At 36.7% G+C, this 20,858-nt stretch overlaps 1 protein-coding gene across 1 annotated transcript in view; it reads left to right on the plus strand.

Annotated features, from left to right (window-relative positions):
• The window catches only part of Eif3h (eukaryotic translation initiation factor 3 subunit H), an 83,696-nt gene that overhangs the window by 59,631 nt on the left and 3,207 nt on the right, over nucleotides 1-20,858 (plus strand). The window contains exons 3-6 of the mRNA XM_048358423.1: nucleotides 9,500-9,667; nucleotides 11,169-11,268; nucleotides 12,425-12,574; nucleotides 20,150-20,270. Of these exons, the coding sequence (XP_048214380.1) occupies nucleotides 9,500-9,667; nucleotides 11,169-11,268; nucleotides 12,425-12,574; nucleotides 20,150-20,270 (539 nt within the window). The remainder of the gene's footprint in view (nucleotides 1-9,499; nucleotides 9,668-11,168; nucleotides 11,269-12,424; nucleotides 12,575-20,149; nucleotides 20,271-20,858) is intronic.

Genomic DNA, 20,858 nt, shown 5'->3' on the forward strand with positions numbered 1-20,858 from the left:
CCTGCCCCCCCCAAAACAACAACAACAACAACAAAAGAAAATAAATTCTATCTGAGAGTAGTTGATAGTGTAAGCCAAGTGAATGAGAAGTAGAAATGACTCAGAGTATCCACTTAGGGAGAAACTATAGAAGTAGTAGACTTTCCGAGTATGGATTGATAAGTCACTGTATACCTTTTTGGTGTGTAATACCTATGAGATTTCACCCTGAATGAAAATGAATGTTCAGCAAAGAGCCATCTGAGCTGGAGATAAGTTTTTGAAATTGCTGTTAACATATGTTTGGAAGTTTAAACCATTATTTCCTAGGTGAGGAAATTAAGAACTAGAGATACAGATGTGGTAAAGGCCATCTGTTCATTGGGCAGGCATATTAAATAGGGCACACTTTAGAAGGTAACATTATAGCATTATAGCTTTCTCTAGCTTTTAACCTGGTGGCACTGAGGACATTAGGGTAAGTAAAATGATTTTGTGGACCATTTATCAACACATTTCTGGGTGCAAACTGCAAACATTACTGCCTAATGGTGATCTTTAGTCCTCTTGAATATTTAGTGCTTACAGATCTTTTGCTTTAAAAAATTTACCTTTATTTAAATAGTTGAACAGAAATTTCAGTTCAACATGTCGAGTACAATGCATCTTTTAATAAATTTATTTCTTTATTGTTAAAGTGATGTACAGAGGGGTTACAGTTTCATACGTAAGGCAGTGCATACATTTCTTATCCAACTTGTTACCTCCTCCCTCATTTCCCCCCACCTTCCTCCTTCCCCATCACCCCCATGAGTTGTACAGTTGGTTTACAGCATATAGTTTTGTAAATATTGCTGTTGCATTGGTTTGTCTTTTATCCCTTGTCTCTTCACAATGCATCTTGACCAGTGACATCTCTTTTATCTAATTTTCTAATGAACTTTTGCAACAATCATCTACTTTTCAAATATTCCACTTTTTCAGAATATTGCCAGTACTCCATGTTGTACCTCATATACATTTGTAAATGTGAAAATTCTTGTCCTCATGCAAGAGTCAGTTAATTTCTTTTTCAGTAAACCCAGAGATTCTGATTTGATATCTCATATACCATGCTCCTAATTGTACCAAGAAGCTTTTCTTGGTGAGGAATCTAGGGCCATAGGACCATAGTCCATCAGGTAATTTCAACTTTGTGTGTATCACTTCCTAATAGCTCTCTGTCCTTCACTTCTGTGGATGTGTTTTTATTGCCTAGGACATGAATACATATATATGTAAAATTCTCATAGAGAATTTCTTGGCTCTGCTTAATGATTTGGTTAAGAAGGTAATAGAAATGTTATTTCCTGTGAAGAGACCAGTTTATTAAACATTGAAACCTCAAAAATCCATTTCTAGTCATTGTCACCAGCACTACATTGTTTTAAAAGATAAAGTCAAGGGACAACCTTTCCACACCTAGTCCTATTTCCTTACCCCCAAGATGATGTTCAAAGAAATAATTCTCCTGAAATCCACAAATACTTAAAAGAATAAATGTAACTACCCGGCACAAAAGTAGTATTTTTGTCATTTAAATAGGGAGGGCAGTTTCTAGGTAAAGTAGAATTTATGCTGGACATCTTATTGTGAAAATATGAACTGTTACCAAATTCTTAAGCAGTCACAGGAGTGGCATTAATAACATGTATTAATTGCAATAAGGGATGAATCCATGATACAGACAGGGTGAAGAGAATATAGAAGTTTTAAGAAATCCGTGTATTCCATAATTCACTCCACCACCCAAAGTAGGCTATTTAATTCTTTTTTCAAATGCACATTCTGTTTGCTTAAATCTACATCTGCTACTAGCTTTGAACATTGCCTGAAACGTATGTGCAGCTTGGCAGAAAGTCTGAAGTGAAAAGGAAAGCATAGAATAGTTTGTCCTGTTAAATAATGGTGCAGAGCCTTCACAGCCACAGCCTAGGAGCACTCCCTGGTGTGTCCCCTGGCACTTGCTTGTACTTGTTTTCCTCAAAGTCCCTGTTTGAGCACCATACCAGAAGAGAGAGATTTTTATGTGTTCTGCTTCCCTGTCATATTGGTTGAAATCGTTGGTTTGATTCAAGAAGTTGTAGGGTTTTGCTTGCTTCCTTTTAAGTCATTTGTACCTCCCAATTGAGTTTTGTTTCTTAGCCACACAGTGTGTAATTTCTCTGTCAGTTTGTTTGCTTGCTTGATGTGCTCCTGCAGGTCATCTTTGATATGAGCCAGCATTTAATTACAATGTAGTTTTGGCTCTAGTTTCATAAAATGTAGTGTTTTAGGAATTTGATTACATATTTGTGATAATTATCAACTAAAAGATTTAGAGGTCATGGAGGGGAGTTTTATCACTTAAAAATCTTAACTAGTAGTGCTAAATGATTTCTCAATTTAGTGATCAAGCCAAAGGCAAGTTGAGTCCCTGAAGACTTAGGCACTTTGAAATTTCTTTTGTCCCATATGTGTGCTATCCTTTATTGATTAATAAGCTACTCTTTATCCTTAAGTCATGATTGGGTTTTCTAAATGAGTTGCCTAGGCTTTGTCATAGAGAGGTTGGAGTTGTGGTATACATATTTTCTAAAAAGATTTTTAATAGTTGTGATTAGCTGATCAGTGTTATTGTAAAGAATAAAATTAGATTATATACACACATACAACTTAGAAAACCTTTGCTTGCTTGCTTTGGGCTAGCTTTTCTCTCTCTTTTTTCCCCTCTCCAGGTTATCTCTCTCTCCACCCATTTGTCATCTATCTCTGTTGTTATTAGATAAGGTAGTAGGTATTGGCTTTTTTGTTGCTGTTGTTATTGTTATTTGGTTTTGTGCCTGTTCTGGGGCCTGAACTCTGGCTTTGTCCCTGAGCTTTATTGCTGAAGGATAGCCCTCTACTTATGTGAGCCACAGCTCTACATCCAGCCATTTGATGATTAATTGGAGATAAGAATCTTGGTGGGCTTGCCTAGGCCGGCTTTGAACTGAAATCCTTTCAGATCTGAGCCTCTTGAGTAACTAGGACTGCAGGTTATTTGTTTTTAACCTTTCTTTAGATTACCTTGTCCGAAGAGTCCCTATTGTCAGTAGAGGATGTCTTTCCCCCCTCACTCTCCTAGACAGTTTCTGATTTTGAGCATGCTTAGTCTTTATTTTCTGACTCAGTACATCCCAGCTATCCAATGGTTTCAATTCCTGTTCCTCCAATGTAGTGAAAAAGCCTTTGTTTCATGGGGGCTAAAATAACATTTTTTTTAAAGGGTGAAAATTATCTAGTTAAATGTTCTTCAAACTCTATTTGGTTGGTTGCCAGTGTTACACCAAATACAATACAAACTCTATTTGGTTGGCTGCCAGTGTTACACCAAATACAATATCTAAATCGAAGGCAACATAACTTTCGGTGTTTTTATGTTCAAAGTTGAAATGAGAAAGCCCAACAAATACAGATTTACTTATTGAGCATTTTGCCTCAGGAAAGTTTTTAGCTCTAGGCACTTTAAATTGGACTATTTTTTGCCAACAAGGTACTTTGAAAAAGTACATATAACTACATTGGTGCCACACTCCAGTGGGGTTTTCAGTGTTATTTAACCAAGCTGTCCTTTGATTGGGAGGAGTCAATTAAGATAGTTACAGGGGCTGAAGAGATTTGTAAAACTTCAACTTCATTGTATTCCAGACCTTCGGTGTTAGTAATTTGATTTGGCTTACTAGTATACTACCATTTTCTTTGTAATTCATTTGTTACTTGCTGTTTCTCTTCCGTGATAATTGATTTTTAATGATAGAATGCTTAAAAGGTGCTTTCTTTAACTTCTCATTACACAATTTTGGTCACTTCTGTTTAACAGTATCATAAATTTTACACATTTCCCCCCCAAAAGTTTTCTTGTTTTCATTCATATTTAGGGAAATTCCTCAGGAGATTTAATCATTAACTCCAAAGTGAATGTCATTGGTTGAGATTGCTGCTTGTGTTTCTATAAAGTAGAAGATGTGAGTCTAACCCTAGACAAATGTACAGTTGCCAACGAATTGCTTCTTTCTTTTTTGTGGGTTGTTTTTTTTTTTTTTTGGCCAGTCCTGGGACTTGGACTCAGGGCCTGAGCACTGTCCCTGGCTTCTTTTTGCTCAAGGCTAGCACTCTGCCACTTGAGCCACAGCGCCACTTCTGGCCGTTTTCTGTATATGTGGTGCTGGGGAATTGAACCCAGGGCCTCATGTATACGAACGAGGCAAGCACTCTTGCCACTAGGCCATATCCCCAGCCCTCTTTTTTGTTTTAATTCATTTCATTTTATTCTCTTTTTCTTTTAAAGACATTAGCAGAGCACTTGGCAAAGTGTAAAAAATCTACAGGTTGGATGCTATTGTATATTAATGTTAATTTTTCTTCCTTTTTTATTGTAAAAGTGATGTACAGAAGGGTTATAGTTACATAAGTAATGAGTGCATTTCTTTTCGAACGGTGTTAATCCCTCCCTTGTTTTCTCCCATTCCCCCTTACCTTCTCTTCTCCCCCAAATTTTAAAGTTCATTCTTCATTGACTTGCACAGAGCAGCAATAGTGAGTTAGGATCTTCCCGTGTGTGTGTGTGTGTGTATGTATGCATGCGTGTATGCGTGTGTATGCTGGTGTGTGTGTATTGGCGCTTTGTTTCTTTGGCTATAACTTCTTCCTAGGTGTGAACCACTTGTTACGATTGAACCACATCTGTCTTTTAGATCCACTTTTTAAACTCTAGCCCCCCCCCCCAAAAAAAAAAAAAAAAGAGGACTGGCTGCATTTGAGGAGGTGAATAATGGAATTCCTTCATCTCTCCCAGCCTGTGGCTGAGTCAGCATTTCAGCACTACTGCCTTGTGTGGCGGGAGACTTCCATTTGCCTGGGTTTGAGTTTAGTGGGGACTGTCTATTGTTAAGTGTCTTATCTCTACTTAGTTTTATCTGGACCATTTTCCCCGGGGGGTTTTGTACTTTTTGAAGAATTTGATTGAAGAAGAAAAACAAAAGGGAGATGAGAGTCGTTTGTCTATTCAACCCTGGATGTTAGTTGTGAGTTTTCAGTTTTATTCCTTAACTTGTATCTAGTAAATACTTTGAAAGAAAAATTGAACCAAATTGACCTGTTCAAACAGTGCATATTTTGACTTGGGTCTCTACACTTTGAGCTCCAGCACCTGCATGCCCACCGTTTCAAGGCTTTTGAGTTCCTTATTTCTCTGTGTGTGATGCTGCCATAGAATTTTATTGAGTTTTTTGGGCTGGACATCTGCTAGGTGGGCAATTTACCACCCAGCCACACTTCCAGCTCTACACAGGACTATTTAATATTGGCTTTAATTTTTAATTCTTAAAATTGGGTAGGGAGATAGAGATAAAGAATCTACACAGAGTGTCCTAAATCCTTACATAATGTAGGCTCAACACAAGTTTTTTATTGTGTAACAGTAGAATGTCAAAACTTTGAATTTTGTTTGCTTTTCTTTTTTTGTGATAGGATCTCACTGTGTACCCAGAGTGGCCTTAAACTATGATCCTCCCTTCTTCCTCCGAACTTGTGAGATCACAGACATATTGAGGATTTAAGAAAAAGTTTTATAGATTTACTCGGCTCTGCTTTGAACCTTTAATTTTTACATTCAGCTAAGATATTTAGGTAACCTGAAAACCTACATGATTCATTAGTAGTATGTTTAGAACTTTTCCAAATGCAGTATTTTTTCTAAGCTGTAGGAAAGGAAAATGGACCTTTCCCCACAATTCTGGCTAATGTAGATCTAATCTCATCAGTCCTCAGAAATTTATCTATTGCAGCCCAATTTATTTATACATTGTATAGGCTCTGGGATATTGGCCTCAGTGTCCTTGGTGTGTGTCTAGTTTAGAGAAATGCTTTGTTTTTATTCCTGTCTTTATTCAGATATGGTGTGTGGGGGGGAGTATAAAATAGATATGATTCTGGGCAAGAAGGAATTTGGAGGTTTGCTGTAGATGTTGGGTTTTTTAACCTCATGAACATGCTCATTTAAAAATCTTTTATTTAGTTATTTGAGGGAAATCTTAGCAAGATTATATAACATTTGGATTTTGACTTAAGTCATACTGTGTGGGCTTCATGCCCTGCTTTAGCTAAAATGCACATTATTGTCTATAATTAGCATATCCAGTGTACAATATGGCATTTTGGCTAGAGTGAGTTTTCAGAAGTCTTTAACGAAGGGAAAGTTAAACATGAGAGAAGGATCATGAACTGAGCATCAAGATTCCTTATAGGGGAAATATCAAAGCGGGCATGAGGAGTTTCAATCTCTAGATTCCAAGTCTTCTTTGCTGCTATTCTAAGCTGGTAAATTTTAACCTCTGCTTATCTTAAAAGATAAATTTCATACTAACCTGTTTTGCAGATGCTAATTAAAAATGTTATTCCATAAAAACTTATTTGTCCTATCAATCATCCATCTCCTGTTCCCCTTTTCTTTAAAATAAACACAGCACATTTAGTTTTGACTCTTATTTTACTTTAGAATATTGGGACTTTTGCTTGGCCTATGGTTCAAGTGATAGAATAGTACCTCATAAGTACAGTGCTCTATAGTTCAAATTCCAGTTCCTTACACACACACACACACACACACACACACACACACACACACACACGTAAATTTGATTAAATTTCACTAGTCAAATCAGAGGTTTTACTTTTATTTGAAAGAATCATGAAATTGTATAACAAAACATAACTGTTCTACTAAATTTATATAGTTGCTATAAATCTATTAAGTTAGCTAAGGTGGACAGATTGTCTTATATGCTAGAGATAAAATATTAAGGTTTCTTTATACTTGCATAACAGTACTCATTTTCTATTGCTTCAGACTGTTGAGGATGTATAAACTAGATTGGAAGGTTGTAGTTTATTGCAGTGCTAGGGATTGAACCTCACACAAGGCAAATGCTGTCTCACTAAGCTCTATGTCCAGCCTAGTTGGGATAGTTTTAATATCGGTTAAGAGTATCACATAGACTGTGACTTTGCTTTTGTGTTTTATTATAGTATGTAAAATACTGATTTGGGGTATTAAAAATATCCGTTAGTACATCACCCTGTTTCCCTTAAAATAAACAACTCAAGAGTAGTTCACACCTATATAGCAATCCAGGAGGAGCTAGCTGAGTTCTGAGAATCATGGTTTGAAGCCAACCTCAGGCAAAAGCCTGTATCTCTTTTCTTCAATTTGCCCTAAAATAAGTTAGAATTAGGGACATGGCTCCAATGGTAGAGTACCAGCTATGCATGAAAAATCTCAACAGGAAGTTGAGGCCCTGAGTTCGAGCCCAGTGCCCACATACTACTCCCCCCACCTCCCCAAATAGCCAAGAAATAATGCTAGCGTAACTTCCTTTATGTTACTACTTACTTTCTGTATGAATGAATGAGTCATTTTGAGACCAGATGCTTTTCTAGTATGTCTTGATGGTAATGTATCTTTGACCTCTGTTTTCATTTCTCCATGGGCTTAAAAATTAATCCTTCCATATTTATAATTTCTCTGTGTGTTGAAAAATAAGACTGTATATCTGGTGAAGGCTTTAAAAATATTTCTGATCCTGAGTCTTATTTTCTTTATAAAAGCACAGATATAAACTTGCAGTTTTTCTAAAACCCGATGAAGTGTTTAAAAATGAAATGTTTAGGTTCGGAGTTAAGCAAACATAGTTATTCTGCATTATCATACATTCATTGTGATAGAAATAGCCTAGATATTATGTACTGTAAAGCTTCCTTATTGTATATTTTCTATGTGTTATTGGAGTTTAGTGCTTTTTTAAATGTCATTTATTACATTGTCAATCTGTACCTCATTTTTTAGTAATGCTTTAAATTAATAAAGTATATTACAGTATTAATTTGACAAAGGTAAAAGTCATTAAACCTTTTCATTCTGTATGTGGTAATTAAACTATCATTCTTTCCTAGGGGAAAAATAGTGTTTGTTATTAACAAAAGAACACATAGAGGAAAAAAAACACCAATTCTTTCTAAAATTTAGTGTATGCAGCAGGGGGCACCAGATGAAGGAAAAAAGTGAATTCTTACATTTTAAATGTACTATGGCCTGTATCCTGTAGTTAATGGTTGCATTTTAGTTGTCTTGATTTTAAATGTCTTATTTTTGAAAGCTGTGTTGAAGAAAAGATTGGTAATTATTCTGACTTATTAATACAGTTGAAATGTCTTAATACCAAGCAGTTTACTAATTACACACTTTTCCTTAAATATGTACTATTTTTAGAATTTTAAAAAAGAATTTAACTACTTTTATTGCTTACTTGTTTAGAGCAATGCATTAATACTGTGTCTTGAATACCTTTTTAAGCAGACTTTTTTTTTCATTGATGAAAGAAAAGCCCCAAGCTTAAATTTGCCCTTTTTTATATGAATGGAATAATTTTTTTTAATAATTACTTATTTATTGTCAAAGTGATGTACAGAGGGGTTACAGTTACATACGTTAGGTCATGGGTACATTTCTTACTGTTTGTTACCTCCACCCTCATCCCCCCCCTCCCTTTTTCCCTCTCCCCCCATGAGTTGTTCAATTAGTTTATACCAAATGGCTTTGCAAGTATTGCTTTTGGAGTAGTTTGTCTTTTTATCCTTTGTCTCTCAATTTTGATATTCCCTTTCACTTTCCTAGTTCTAATACCAGTATATATAGTATCCAGGGTACTCAGATGAGATACAGTGATAGTGCAGGTACAACCACAGGAAGGGGATACAAGAGGATCATCAACCAAAGAAGCTATGGTTTCACATGGCTTATTAAAAGTAATTACAACAGTGATTTGAATGGAGTAATTTTTATCTATCTATCTATCTATCTATCTATCTATCTATCTATCTATCTATCTATCTATCTATTTATTTTTGGCCAGTCCTGGGCCTTGTACTCAGGGCCTGAGCACCATCCCTGGCTTCTTCCCTCTCAAGGCTAGCATTCTGCCACCTGAGCCACAGTGCCCCTTCTGGCCGTTTTCCAGATATGTGGTGCTGGGGAATTGAACCTAGAGCTTCATGTGTAGGAGGCAAGCACTCTTGCCACTAGGCCATATTCCAAGCCCCGAATGGAGTAATTTTTGTACCTGAAAACCCGTTTGTTGTAGATAATAGTTACATGTTTGTCAGGTATTAGATGTGAACAGTGGTCATTAGGATGGGCTCATACTGTGTGCTGGGCTATTCATTTAAAATTAGGTGATTGGAAACTGCACAAATGCATGGAACAGTTTTTTGTTTGTGGTTTACATTCATCAGAACTTCCCTCCTAACATGTAGGATGTGTAGAGTATATGATATATTTAATTTGCAGCAAAATTACTGGTTCTAGTTGAGGGAGTGGATTTGTTAGGTATTTGTTTTCAAGAGGCTCATTTTCAGTGTTGGTGGCCTCATGAAGCAGTGTTATTCCCCTCTCTCTGTCATTTAGTCCAGTATCAGATGGAAATGATGCGGAGCCTCCGCCATGTGAACATCGACCATCTCCATGTGGGCTGGTACCAGTCGACATATTATGGCTCTTTCGTCACCCGGGCGCTTCTGGATTCTCAGTTCAGTTACCAACATGCCATTGAAGAATCTGTCGTTCTCATTTATGGTTAGTAGGAGGTTCCTTTATTATTCTTCTCTTCCCTTAATATTATTCCTACTATTTTTGCTTTCTGTCTTTTTTTTTTTTTTTCCTTTGCCTCTTAGCGAGCCTGGCAGGCCTTCTCAAGTAAATACCAACCCTGTTTCTGCAGCAGCCTCAGCAGCAGCTAAGTCTAGACAGGGTTTCCTTCTTTCTGTTTATTTTTCTTGCTATCAGAGCCCTGATGTGTACATTTTGGAATGCTGGAGTAGCTGCTTCATTTTTATTCCTCCATCTCCCCTCCCTCATTGAAGGGGCTGGTGGAACTAGACCAGATGTCTAACAAACCCCGTTTGCCGGAGTGTCTGGCTCTGTACGTGACTGACCAATCATAACACAGTGTGCCAAATTTTTTTTTATACCTCTGACAGCAGCTTACAAAACCTGGACTGTTTCTTAGCACAAAGATTTTTTTCTTTTCGGCCTATTTAATGGTGTTTCCTCAAGCTCTCCAGACCAGATGTTCTGTGCTGTATCAGAACTGTAGGCAATTTAACAGCTTTATAGCCTTCCCCCTCCCCGAACACTCACAGTTTGCCATATCTGGCAGACTTGCATATAGTTTCCAGCTGAGAAGTAAATGTAACGTCCTGAGTATCTGTCAGAAAAAATACTAATGAATACGATCAATCTTATGAGCTGCCCCCAAATTGTTTCAGTATGTTAACAATTGGATTACAGTAAAGAACAAGTTGTTAAAGTGTACTTATATTGGCTGGAAACATTGCATCATCAGACCTTGATGAATTTTCCACTTGTTTCAGTCTATTTTGGTTTTCATTTTATCACCTATTGCTAAAAGTTTCACTGTGTTAAGTTTCAGACAACATGAATGTTAACACAGGTTTTAGGCGAACATTGGCATGGCAGAGCTGTTATCATGCAGCAAGTGCTAAGCTCCCTTACTCAGGAGTGTTTAAGCATTTACTTTGACAAAATTTGTTTCTCTAAAACTAAAAAAAGATGCTTGTGTGATAGCACTTTGACTTAATAGTTTCATTTTTACAGTCTGCTTAAACTAAGAAATATGAACAGTGATAATTAGGATGGGTTCATATTGTTTGCTTGGAGATTTATTTAAAATTAACTGAATGAAAACTGCACACATGCACGCGGCATTGTTTTTGTTTGTCTTTTACTTCTAATGTATAGGATGTATAGAATATATGTTATATCTAATTTGCAGCAAAATTACTGGTTCTAGTTGAATGGCTTTGAAAAATATCTTAGGTATATTTTGAATCTCCTGTTTATATTATAGGGAGGAAATTATTTTCCCTATCATATGCAGAATAAGTCAGTACATTTTCCCTTACCGTTGACTATAAATGGTTTGAGTATGTTCAACTCATGTTACCATTTATTTGGCAAAGATTGTGTGATAAGTAACAATGTGCCTAGAACCAGTGATAGTGAGCATTGATGTGACAAAACTCTTAACAACTTCTTTCTCTTCTCCTTATTTAAGATCCCATAAAAACTGCCCAAGGGTCTCTCTCGCTAAAGGCATACCGACTGACTCCTAAACTGATGGAAGTTTGTAAAGAGAAGGATTTTTCCCCCGAAGCGTAAGTGTTTGGGGCCCATGAGGCTTATAGTAAAGGACTGGGTTTCTTTTCTTTTAAGATGTCAGTTTGCCACATTTATTGAATCCTTGGTTGTTTTGTGGTAATGGTTTTGCCATGTGGACTATAGAAGTTTTCTGCATGCCGAGTGCCACTTGACCTTTTCCCTTTCCATGTTTAAATTATTCTGTTTGGAAAGTCTCTTCCATTCTCACCCAGGGCGAATTCAGTAAGAGCAATAATTAGCTACCGTATTTTCAAAAGGATAAATGAAGGAATAAAAGGGAGTTCGAAAGATTGGTCAGCAGCTGTCAGATTGTAGATTCTATGTCACATTGCTTGTGAACCACATGTCTTGTTTTTTGAGCTTTTATTTCATGAGGGGAGGTGGGATAGATGGAGTCATTGTAAGTATTCAGTGAAAATGTGACTTACTGGAAAATCTGTGGACAGTAAATAGGCATAGAATAAATTGGTGAGATAGTTTTGTGCTTTTACTTAGTGGTATTTGCTATTTTTAAAAATGTTAAATATAGTTATATTTTCTGTTACTTGTAAAAAAATGATTTCTTAGGAAACTAACGTTAGCAAATTTGACTTTATGGAGGACAATTATCTATTTTGCTATTTGGCTCCTCAAATAAGTTAGGGTGAAGGGATTTTTTTTAAAAAGAAAAGCTAACCCCTGAACAATTTCTGAGTATGGAGTTGAAACTAAGAGTTGTGTTCTGAACTGCTGAATGTGAAGTCTCTTGTGACTCTTCTGCTAGTGTTAATCTTTTTAGTTCAGTGTGCTTTGAAGATGAACTTTCTGAGGAATATATAGTATTTCTCCTCATGAGCTACTTATTTTAAGTGTTCTAGATATAAATTATGTTGCATGATTTACAGTGACATTTACATTTTAGTATTAATGAAATTGTAAGAATACCTGATTACAAAGAATGAACATTTCTTTGACCAAGAACTTTATTTTCTGAGCTTACAGCTCAGATAATTTTTTTCAGTTAGTCAAATGTATTCATCTCTGTAAAACTCTGGTCCCCCTGCCCACTTTTAGTGAAACAAAGATCTTGAGTGTGTAATGAGATAATATGATTGAAATACTCAATTTAATCCTCACTTTTAACCACTAAAATATTTTTAACATGCTCTACAGATTGAAAAAGGCAAGTATCACCTTTGAGCACATGTTTGAAGAGGTGCCGATTGTAATTAAGAATTCACATCTGATCAATGTCCTCATGTGGGAACTTGAGAAGAAGTCAGCTGTAGCAGATAAACATGAATTGCTCAGTCTTGCTAGCAGGTAAGTGACCCTTACAAAAGGTCCCTTTTTCATCAATGTTTACAAAAGATTCTTTTACATAAACTCCCCTTGTGAAGCAAGGAAAAAAATTGCCAAAGAGGTTTTTTTTAAAAATTAGTAACATATCCATAATAGCATGTAGTATTTTTCTGGTTCTATTAAGATCCCAGGTAAACCATCATACTGATAAAGTGGAAGAAGTGAACATACTGTTTGGATGCTAATTATGGAAAGAACTACTCATTGTTCCCTTTGCTATATCACTTGTACCACAACGTGGCAAGTGCCCACTAGGGAGGACTTTTATTTGAATGAATGGACATTATTTGCACTATGCTGAGAGGCTTATGGTATTATATCTAGATTTTTATTAATGATCAGGAGAAAGATGGAAATGTTTCTTTTACTTGTTACCTTTGCCCTTGTACAAGGGCAGACTTCAGTAGTAAACTTCTAGTTATTTGAATTGGTAACCAAAATTAGCTTTTTAAAAAAGTGATAATAGGATTTTTTTCTAGTTTTACTAACTGCTTTCTTTGGCTTTCTCATTGGTAAAACAATGCTATATTGCTAGAACACTGACAGAAGAGTTCCCAGATTGTTTCCTTTATAAAATTAATGTGTGTGTGTTTTTTTTTTATTCTACCTCTCCTCCCTTAATTTCTTATTCTGACTGTTGGCTTGTATATTTGGAAGTTCTGGGGATTGAGTGCCAGGTCTCACACATGCTAGCAAGTGTTCTGCCACTAAGCTCCCCCCCCCCCCCCCCAGTGCGCGCGCGTGCGTACACACACACACACACACACACACACACGCCCCCGTCTCTTTTTCTAGCTGAAATGTGAGTACTGTCACATGCATAGTTCTCTTAAATGCCCTTTTAAACTTCATTTTACTGTTAGCATGTATCTGATGAGAGGAGGCAACAGGGTTACAATGTAAAATGAAATGGTCCGAGTAGATGATAATCAATATATTTGATGGCTGGAAGAAACAACATATTTTATTTTCTTAAGCAAACATTACGGAACAGAATAGAAATTCAGTTACTTGTCAGGTTTCCAGTCATCCTCAATAGAAGCTTGTTTACCAAAAAGAAAACAAACAAAAAAGAATATTTCAAAATTGTTCCTCCTCCAGTCAAGAAGGACCAAAGACAAGGTCAGGCTGTGACAAAAATGCCACTGTCTGTGATATTCATCACAAAGGCCACTAGAAAGCTCTGACAGAACAGTGAAGTGGAAACCGAATGGTAAATGTGGTGTTAAGTGATACAGCCAGATAGTAAGGCTAATTTGGCACCAAAGAGGGTACTGTTTGATTGTGAACATAAATTCTTAATAGTCTTTAAATTTGTCTGTTTTTAAAAGTTATATTTTTCCTTATTGCTTTTAAAAATAAACTTGGAACACCTGTATTTAAAGCATCGAGCTAAGAATTTTTTTCAGCATGTAAGGTTACAATGTGATATATTATGTATAAAGTAATTTTGAATTTACTCCATGAGAATTCTGCTTATATAATTCATGTCTTCGCCTTTTGTCAAGCTTCCTTTATTGAGCATACAAAACAAATAGAACTGTTATGTAGCTTTTACTTGACTAATAAGTTCATCTTTGAGCAATGTCCATTGCTTAAAGCAGTTGCTGTAGAAAATGCTCTCAGCTTGCCATAGCAACATAGATCTAGAAAAGTATGAGTTGTATCTTCTTCTTTATTTTTATGTGAAATAGAAAGAGAGGCCCTTTGGTTTTCCTGGATTCCTGTTGGAGAGAAAAAAAAAAGAAGCAACTTATAAGCACTATTATATTTTACTCATGTCTGTTACATTGAGCCAAATGGATAATGTTATTTTAAAAGACCATAATATATCCTTTATTCATCTTAATTTTTAATTTCTAACATTAATAGTTCAACGATGGTTATCAAGCCAGTTACCATATATGTCCTTTATAAGAAACAGGCCAACAAACAGCAGAAATCATTGTTAAGACAGCTCTTTTAATATTTTGTTGTTTTCTTTCCTGACTTATTTGTGTATATCAGTTCTTTATTTACCTATGCTGTACATACAATGTACTATACTTGCTTTCATTTAAGAGACTCCTTTTTAAAATTTTTATGAGATGGAAGTTCTGTTAATTTCATATCAGCCTTTATTAATTAAAAAATATGTAACAGAAGCCTTCCAGCTTTTCACCCATGAAACAATTGTTTTTATGTTCTCGTGTTTGAAAAAATAAACTTAACAGAGAGCATCCTATATGGTGGATAATAAGCAAAAATTGATACTGTAGCCACAGGCGGCTTAGCACTCCATGTCCTGGTTCACATCTGTTTAAGTTATCTGTTTTCAGTTCTTTGTTTCCTTGGCAATAAAAGGAAAGGCTGTATTACTGAAACCCCTAACAATAACTCCCTGTTTCAGTAGGCTAGTTGAACTGATACTGAAAAAACCTTGTAAAACTTTTTCTTGGTAATGCATCTGATTTTCTGTGAGTAGCTGTGAAATAATTATATTAATTCCTGGGGCTCGTCAGAACCTATACTGGATGGCCTTTTGATTGTTTCTGATTGTTATATTTTCTGAAGAACATTATTATAATATAAAAGTTAAGAAATCTTTAAAGTTCATGTATTTATTGCAGTGTTCTTTGGCTCTACAGATACTTGCAGCACATAATATTAATACTTTAAAAGGCATGTTTGGTTGGGTTTAATAGTACTTTTCTCATTTGCTAAAATTATTGTAGTCAGATTCCCAAGGTTTAAAGTCTTGTTCCAAATAACAGATTTTCTTTGCCTATGGCAGTTACTTTCCTTTGTTTTCTTCAGGGGCATGTCTTCCCAGCCATAGAGCTGGTATGCCTTTTCCTTCTTCCTGGTGTCCTTTTGGACTTAATAGGCCAAATGATTTTTTTAACTAGCAGTGGAGCTAATGGCATTTCTTACACTTAATACAGCTCCTGGGGCTCAGTTCTTTCACTGGAGAAAATGAAAAGATTTGTCCTCTCAGACCAGCTTCACCAGGTCTTCTGGGACTGTCTCTTTCTTCCTCGTAGATTTTCAGTTCCTCACTATTCTGATTCTGTTTTCTTTATTGACTTGTTTTAGTTTTCCTGTTATTACCATTACTACTTAACTACTACTACTTTGTGCCAGTACTGGACCTTGAACTGGAACTTAGGGTCTCAAGATCTTGCTTGACTTTCTCATGGTGGTTACTCTACTGCTTGAGCCACACCTCCAACTTGGCTTTTTGTTGGTTAATTGAACATAGAGTCTCAAGACTTTTCTGCCTAGGGTAGCTTTGCACTAGTCTTTTAGATCTCAGCCTCTTAGATCTAGAAGGATTACAAGTGTGAGCCATCAACACATATCTCCGATTAAAAAGTTTTAAATATTTGACTGTTTATACAAATTGAAAGAATAATACAATAACACCCATGAGTAAACCTTTTGCTTAGATTCTCTAACTGTACATCTTGTCACATTTGAAATCCCTCTGTCTATACACATAAAAATACTTTTTGTTTCTAAACAATTTTTAAGTAGATGGAAAACATGATTTTCAACCCCTAAATATTTTAGCAACTAAAAATAAGGACATTTCAACTCTCCCTTTTCTTTTTGTGTGCTAGTCCTGGGGCTTGAACTCAGGGCCTGGTATTGTCCCTAAGCTTTTTTTTTGCTCCAGTTGTGGCTTTGTTTGTTTGTTTTGGTCGTTAATTAGAGTTTAGATTTTCTTAGTCTCACAGTTACCTCCCCAGGTTAACTTTGAACTTCAAATCTCAGCCTTTTGAATAGATAGGACTACAGATGTGAGACACCAGTGCTCTGCTTAGTCTCCCTCTTAAAAAAAAACAAACCTGTAACTTCATTGTATTGTTATCCAATATTTTCACCATCTGCTATATTTTCTCTTTGATTTTATAGATAAACTTTCGGATAAGTTTTTCTGTCAGTCTCTGTTTTCTTCTTTCCACTTAGCCCAAACTGTAGTGTTCTATTGTGTGACGAGAGTTCTCACCATTAAAAGGCCTTTTCTTCACTGTAATAAACTCTTACTCATCTCTAAAATATCAGTGTTTGTCAGGGTCTGTCTCTCCAAAATTCCACAGGTGATGTCATCCCATTTCCATGACTTTTGCTACCTTAGGCCAGGCCTTATTAGTTCTCTTCCTGATGACTTTCCCAGTCCACTGATATCCTGCTTTTAGCCTTTCCCTCTCCCAAAATTGCAATGATCTTGCTAAATGCAAATTGGATTCTCATATTACTGCTTTGCTTAAAATCTTTGGCTAGTTCCCTTGTCTTTAGAAAATAAAACCTAAACTTTTATTCCAAGCTTCTGTGAGTCTTTATAATAAACTGTCACTGTTGTCTCCTTTAGTTTTGTAATTCTTTTGCCTGATTTTGTACTTGTGCTATCTTCTGGCCTGCTAAATTCTGTGTGGTTCTTTAAATGTTTTCATGCCAGGGTATCTTAAGTGCTACTACTAATGTATAGTACCTTCAGGGTCCCATTCACCTCCATTGTCTGGTACGTTCATTTCAAATTTGGTGCCAAATAGGGGAAGGTTTGACCTATTTTTTATAGATTGCTATATCTCTGTTACAGCAGTTCCTCACTATGTTGAATTGTTCTACTTAATTTCTTCTTTCACTAGTATTTATTTACTTGCAATGATCGCACATGTAATTTAATCCTGAGTATCTAATAGTGCGTGGCAAAGTTAAGAATGGACTCAATACATGTTAAAGAGTGAGGGTGATAAAGCACTAAATTTAGTCACCTAGTTATTTGGGAAATAATGTAATTAATCAGTGGATCTGGACATTTGGTTAGCTGTTGGGTAAGAAAAAAAAAGTAATTACTCACCTTGCACCATATGTTCATATATTCGAGTCGAGTCTGGGTAGATTAAATCAGACTACTAAGAAATTAGAAAACAGCATAAATGCTGCTTTCTGTAGAACTAATTTTTAAACTGCAATGAAGTAAGATAAATATAAAAAAAATATAAAAGAAGCATTTTGATTCCTAGATGAATGAAGTCATTAGGCCATGTTACTCAACTAAAGTTACCATAGGTACCACCAGACTGGGATTAAAAGCCAAATTTACACACACACACACACACACACACACACACACACACACGAACTTGTCCAGATTTCCTAATTTTCTTGAGGTTACAAATGAAATCCATCAGTTGTTTGTCAGATTTAGGGCTTGAACTCAGGGCCTGGCTGCTATCTCTGAGTTCTTTTGCTCAAGATTGATGATCTACCACTTAGAACCACACCTCCACTTTTGGTTTTCTGGTAGTTAACCAGAGATAAGAGTCTGATGGAATCTTCTGTTCTCACTGGCTTCAAACTGTGATCCTCAGATCTCATCCTCCTGAGTAGTTAGGATTACATGACATGTGTGAGTCACCAGCACCCAGCATAAAATCCACATTTTAACTAGTTTTACTTTCAGCCATTCCCAGTGTTCCCAAACTGATTCTTTCCCCAGTCTTCTTTCCTTCTTTGTAAATGTAATCTTGAATCTCCTGGCTGTCCCATGCTAAGAATCTGGCCACCACTGTAAAACCCCACATGAAGTAACAATTGCTCATGTGCTTCTGGGGTCTCTCATTCTGTTCACTTTTCTCCATGCTCACTGCCATTACTCACATGTGAGCCACCACAGTTTCAATTTGATTTGGAGAATCACAATCGAGTCGTTTTTACATATAGAGTACAATTTTATAAAGCAGAGAAGAATGTTGACAATGTTGTACCACCTTAGGATCCATTTTACGTTGTAGTGAAAAGGTCTCATTCATACAAACATGATGCTGAGCAGGTGCTGATGGGCTTCCCATGTGTGCTTTTTTGGCCTCTCTTAACATTCCAGGCCATCGCTTTTGTTTTTTCTGTTTTAACATTTTTTTTGTTTTTGTTTTGTTTATTTGTTCATACAATGCCTGAGCCACACCTAACCATATCTGCCAGTTCTTTCCTGCATTGGGCCTTCAGCACTTACACTTTCCTTTCTCTGGAATACTTTTTTTGCATGGTTGATCTCTCCCCACACCCCACCCCTGCCCCCAGTTGTAGGGCTTGAACTCTGGGCCTGGGCTCTGTCCCTGAGCTCTTTAGCTGAAGGCTACCACTTGAGCCAAAATGCCATTTCTGGTTTCTTTCTTTTTTTTTTTTTTTTTGGCCAGTCCTGGGCCTTGGATTCAGGGCCTGAGCACTGTCCCTGGCTTCTTCCGGCACTCTGCCACCTGAGCCACAGCGCCCCTTCTGGCCGTTTTCCATATATGTGGTGCTGGGGAATCAAACCCAGAGCTTCATGTGTAGGAGGCACTCTTGCCACTAGGCCATATTCCCAGCCCGCCATTTCTGGTTTCTGATGGTTAACCGGAGATAAGAATCTCAGGGACTTTCCTGCCCAGGCTAGCTTTTGAACTTTGGTCCTCAGATCTCAGCCTCATGAGGAGCTAGGATTACAGGCATGAGCCACTTGGCACCAGACCTGATCTTTTGTAGCCTGTTATTTCCTCAAAGAATTCTTACTATGCTACCAAAAATGCCCTTTTCATTCTCTGAGGCAATGTCTTCCTCATTCATTATTGTCTCCCTACTTCTTAATATACTAAAGCTGGCAAACAATAAGTTATCTGCTTGAAGCTATGGTAACTGACTCCTCTTCATCAGCCAGCTGTGGGGTATGCATGCTTACAAGCTGTGCTTTGCTGTGAAATGGTTACAGACAGAAATCAGTGAATGGGATGGTCATTGTGTCTATCATTGCTATCACTTTATAACAAGATTATAGTAACTGGAGAGAAAAAAGATGAAAGACAATAGTACTGTGGATCCAAGGACAGGCAATGGAAATGGCTCTTTTTGCTGTTAGAACCTGCTATATAAAGGAATGGCGCAAGAAGTCTTAATTTGTTTGCGTGGATCTTTTCTATGACTACTGATTTACTAAGGCATATTGAAGGGAGGATTGTGGAGTACTGGATTTAAATTAAACTTCGTTTTATAAAATGTGTTTTACAAACATCTCATAGGTTTTTATTTTATATCTTTAAGTAGTTGTTCAAAGGAGTTGCCATTCAATAAAACAGTATATGAATACAGTGACTCTTGATCACTGTCACTCCATCATTCCCCTCCATCTTCACCAACTTCCCCCCTCTCAATTTTTCTAATTTTGTAGAATATGCATTGAATTTTATGACTACCCACTGCTTTTCATTCACCTCCCTCCCTCTCCTTGTTCTACTCCTTCCTCCTATCGAGGAATTTCCTGATTCTCACCAGGTATTCTTAACAGTTCCTAAGAACCTCATGTACTAACTGTGGCATGCATTCCTGAGGTTACAGCCATGAATTGAGTATGGAAAGTGGAATAACAAGATGACACAGATTCTTTGCTTTCCCCTTGCTTTTATGTATATGCGTCGTTCTTTTAAAAAAATAGTTTATGTTAATATCTCAGAACTGTAAGAGCAGTAGCAAAGCCATAGTTTAAAGAATGGCATGTCAGTGTATTTACATTTATTTCAGCAATCATCTGGGGAAGAATCTACAGTTACTGATGGACAGAGTGGATGAAATGAGCCAAGACATAGTGAAGTATAACACCTACATGAGAAACACCAGTAAACAGCAGCAGCAGAAACATCAGGTTTGTACTGTGGAAAATGGAGCAGCAGTACACATAAATTTCTATTTTGATTTTTTGCCAGCCCTGGGGCTTGGACTCTGGGCCTGAGCACTGTCCCTGGCTTCTTTTTTGTTCAAGGCTAACACTTGAGCCACAGCTCCACTTCTGGCTTTATCTGTTTATGTGGTGCTGAGGAATAGAACCCAAGGCGAAGAAGCATGCAAGGCAAGCACTCTACCGCTAAGCCATATCCTCGGCCCTACACATGCATTTCTGTGTGAGCTGCTTCAAGAGTCATCTTCAGATTGATGTAAATTATCTTGGTGATCTATTAGCTAGTTAGCTAATAACTCATACTTTAAGAGCCTGTTCTTTAGTGCTGTGCTTCTATTATTTGCACATTGTACTTAAAAAACACCTGTTGTAAAGAGTTGGTCTGTTAAGCTCAGGGTATAATGCCAAGGTTATGCAAATAAAAGATACATTTATTGAGAAAATCAGAAGCAAAGAGATTCCAGAGTGTCACAGCTCATTTTTTTACTAACTGTAATTGGTTTGGTAGTGGCTCATTGCTGCATAGTTAGCAATCTTCAGTTCATTTTTTTAAAA

Source organism: Perognathus longimembris, chromosome 12 (genome assembly GCF_023159225.1).
Source record: "Perognathus longimembris pacificus isolate PPM17 chromosome 12, ASM2315922v1, whole genome shotgun sequence".
Classification (NCBI taxonomy): Eukaryota; Metazoa; Chordata; class Mammalia; order Rodentia; family Heteromyidae; genus Perognathus; species Perognathus longimembris.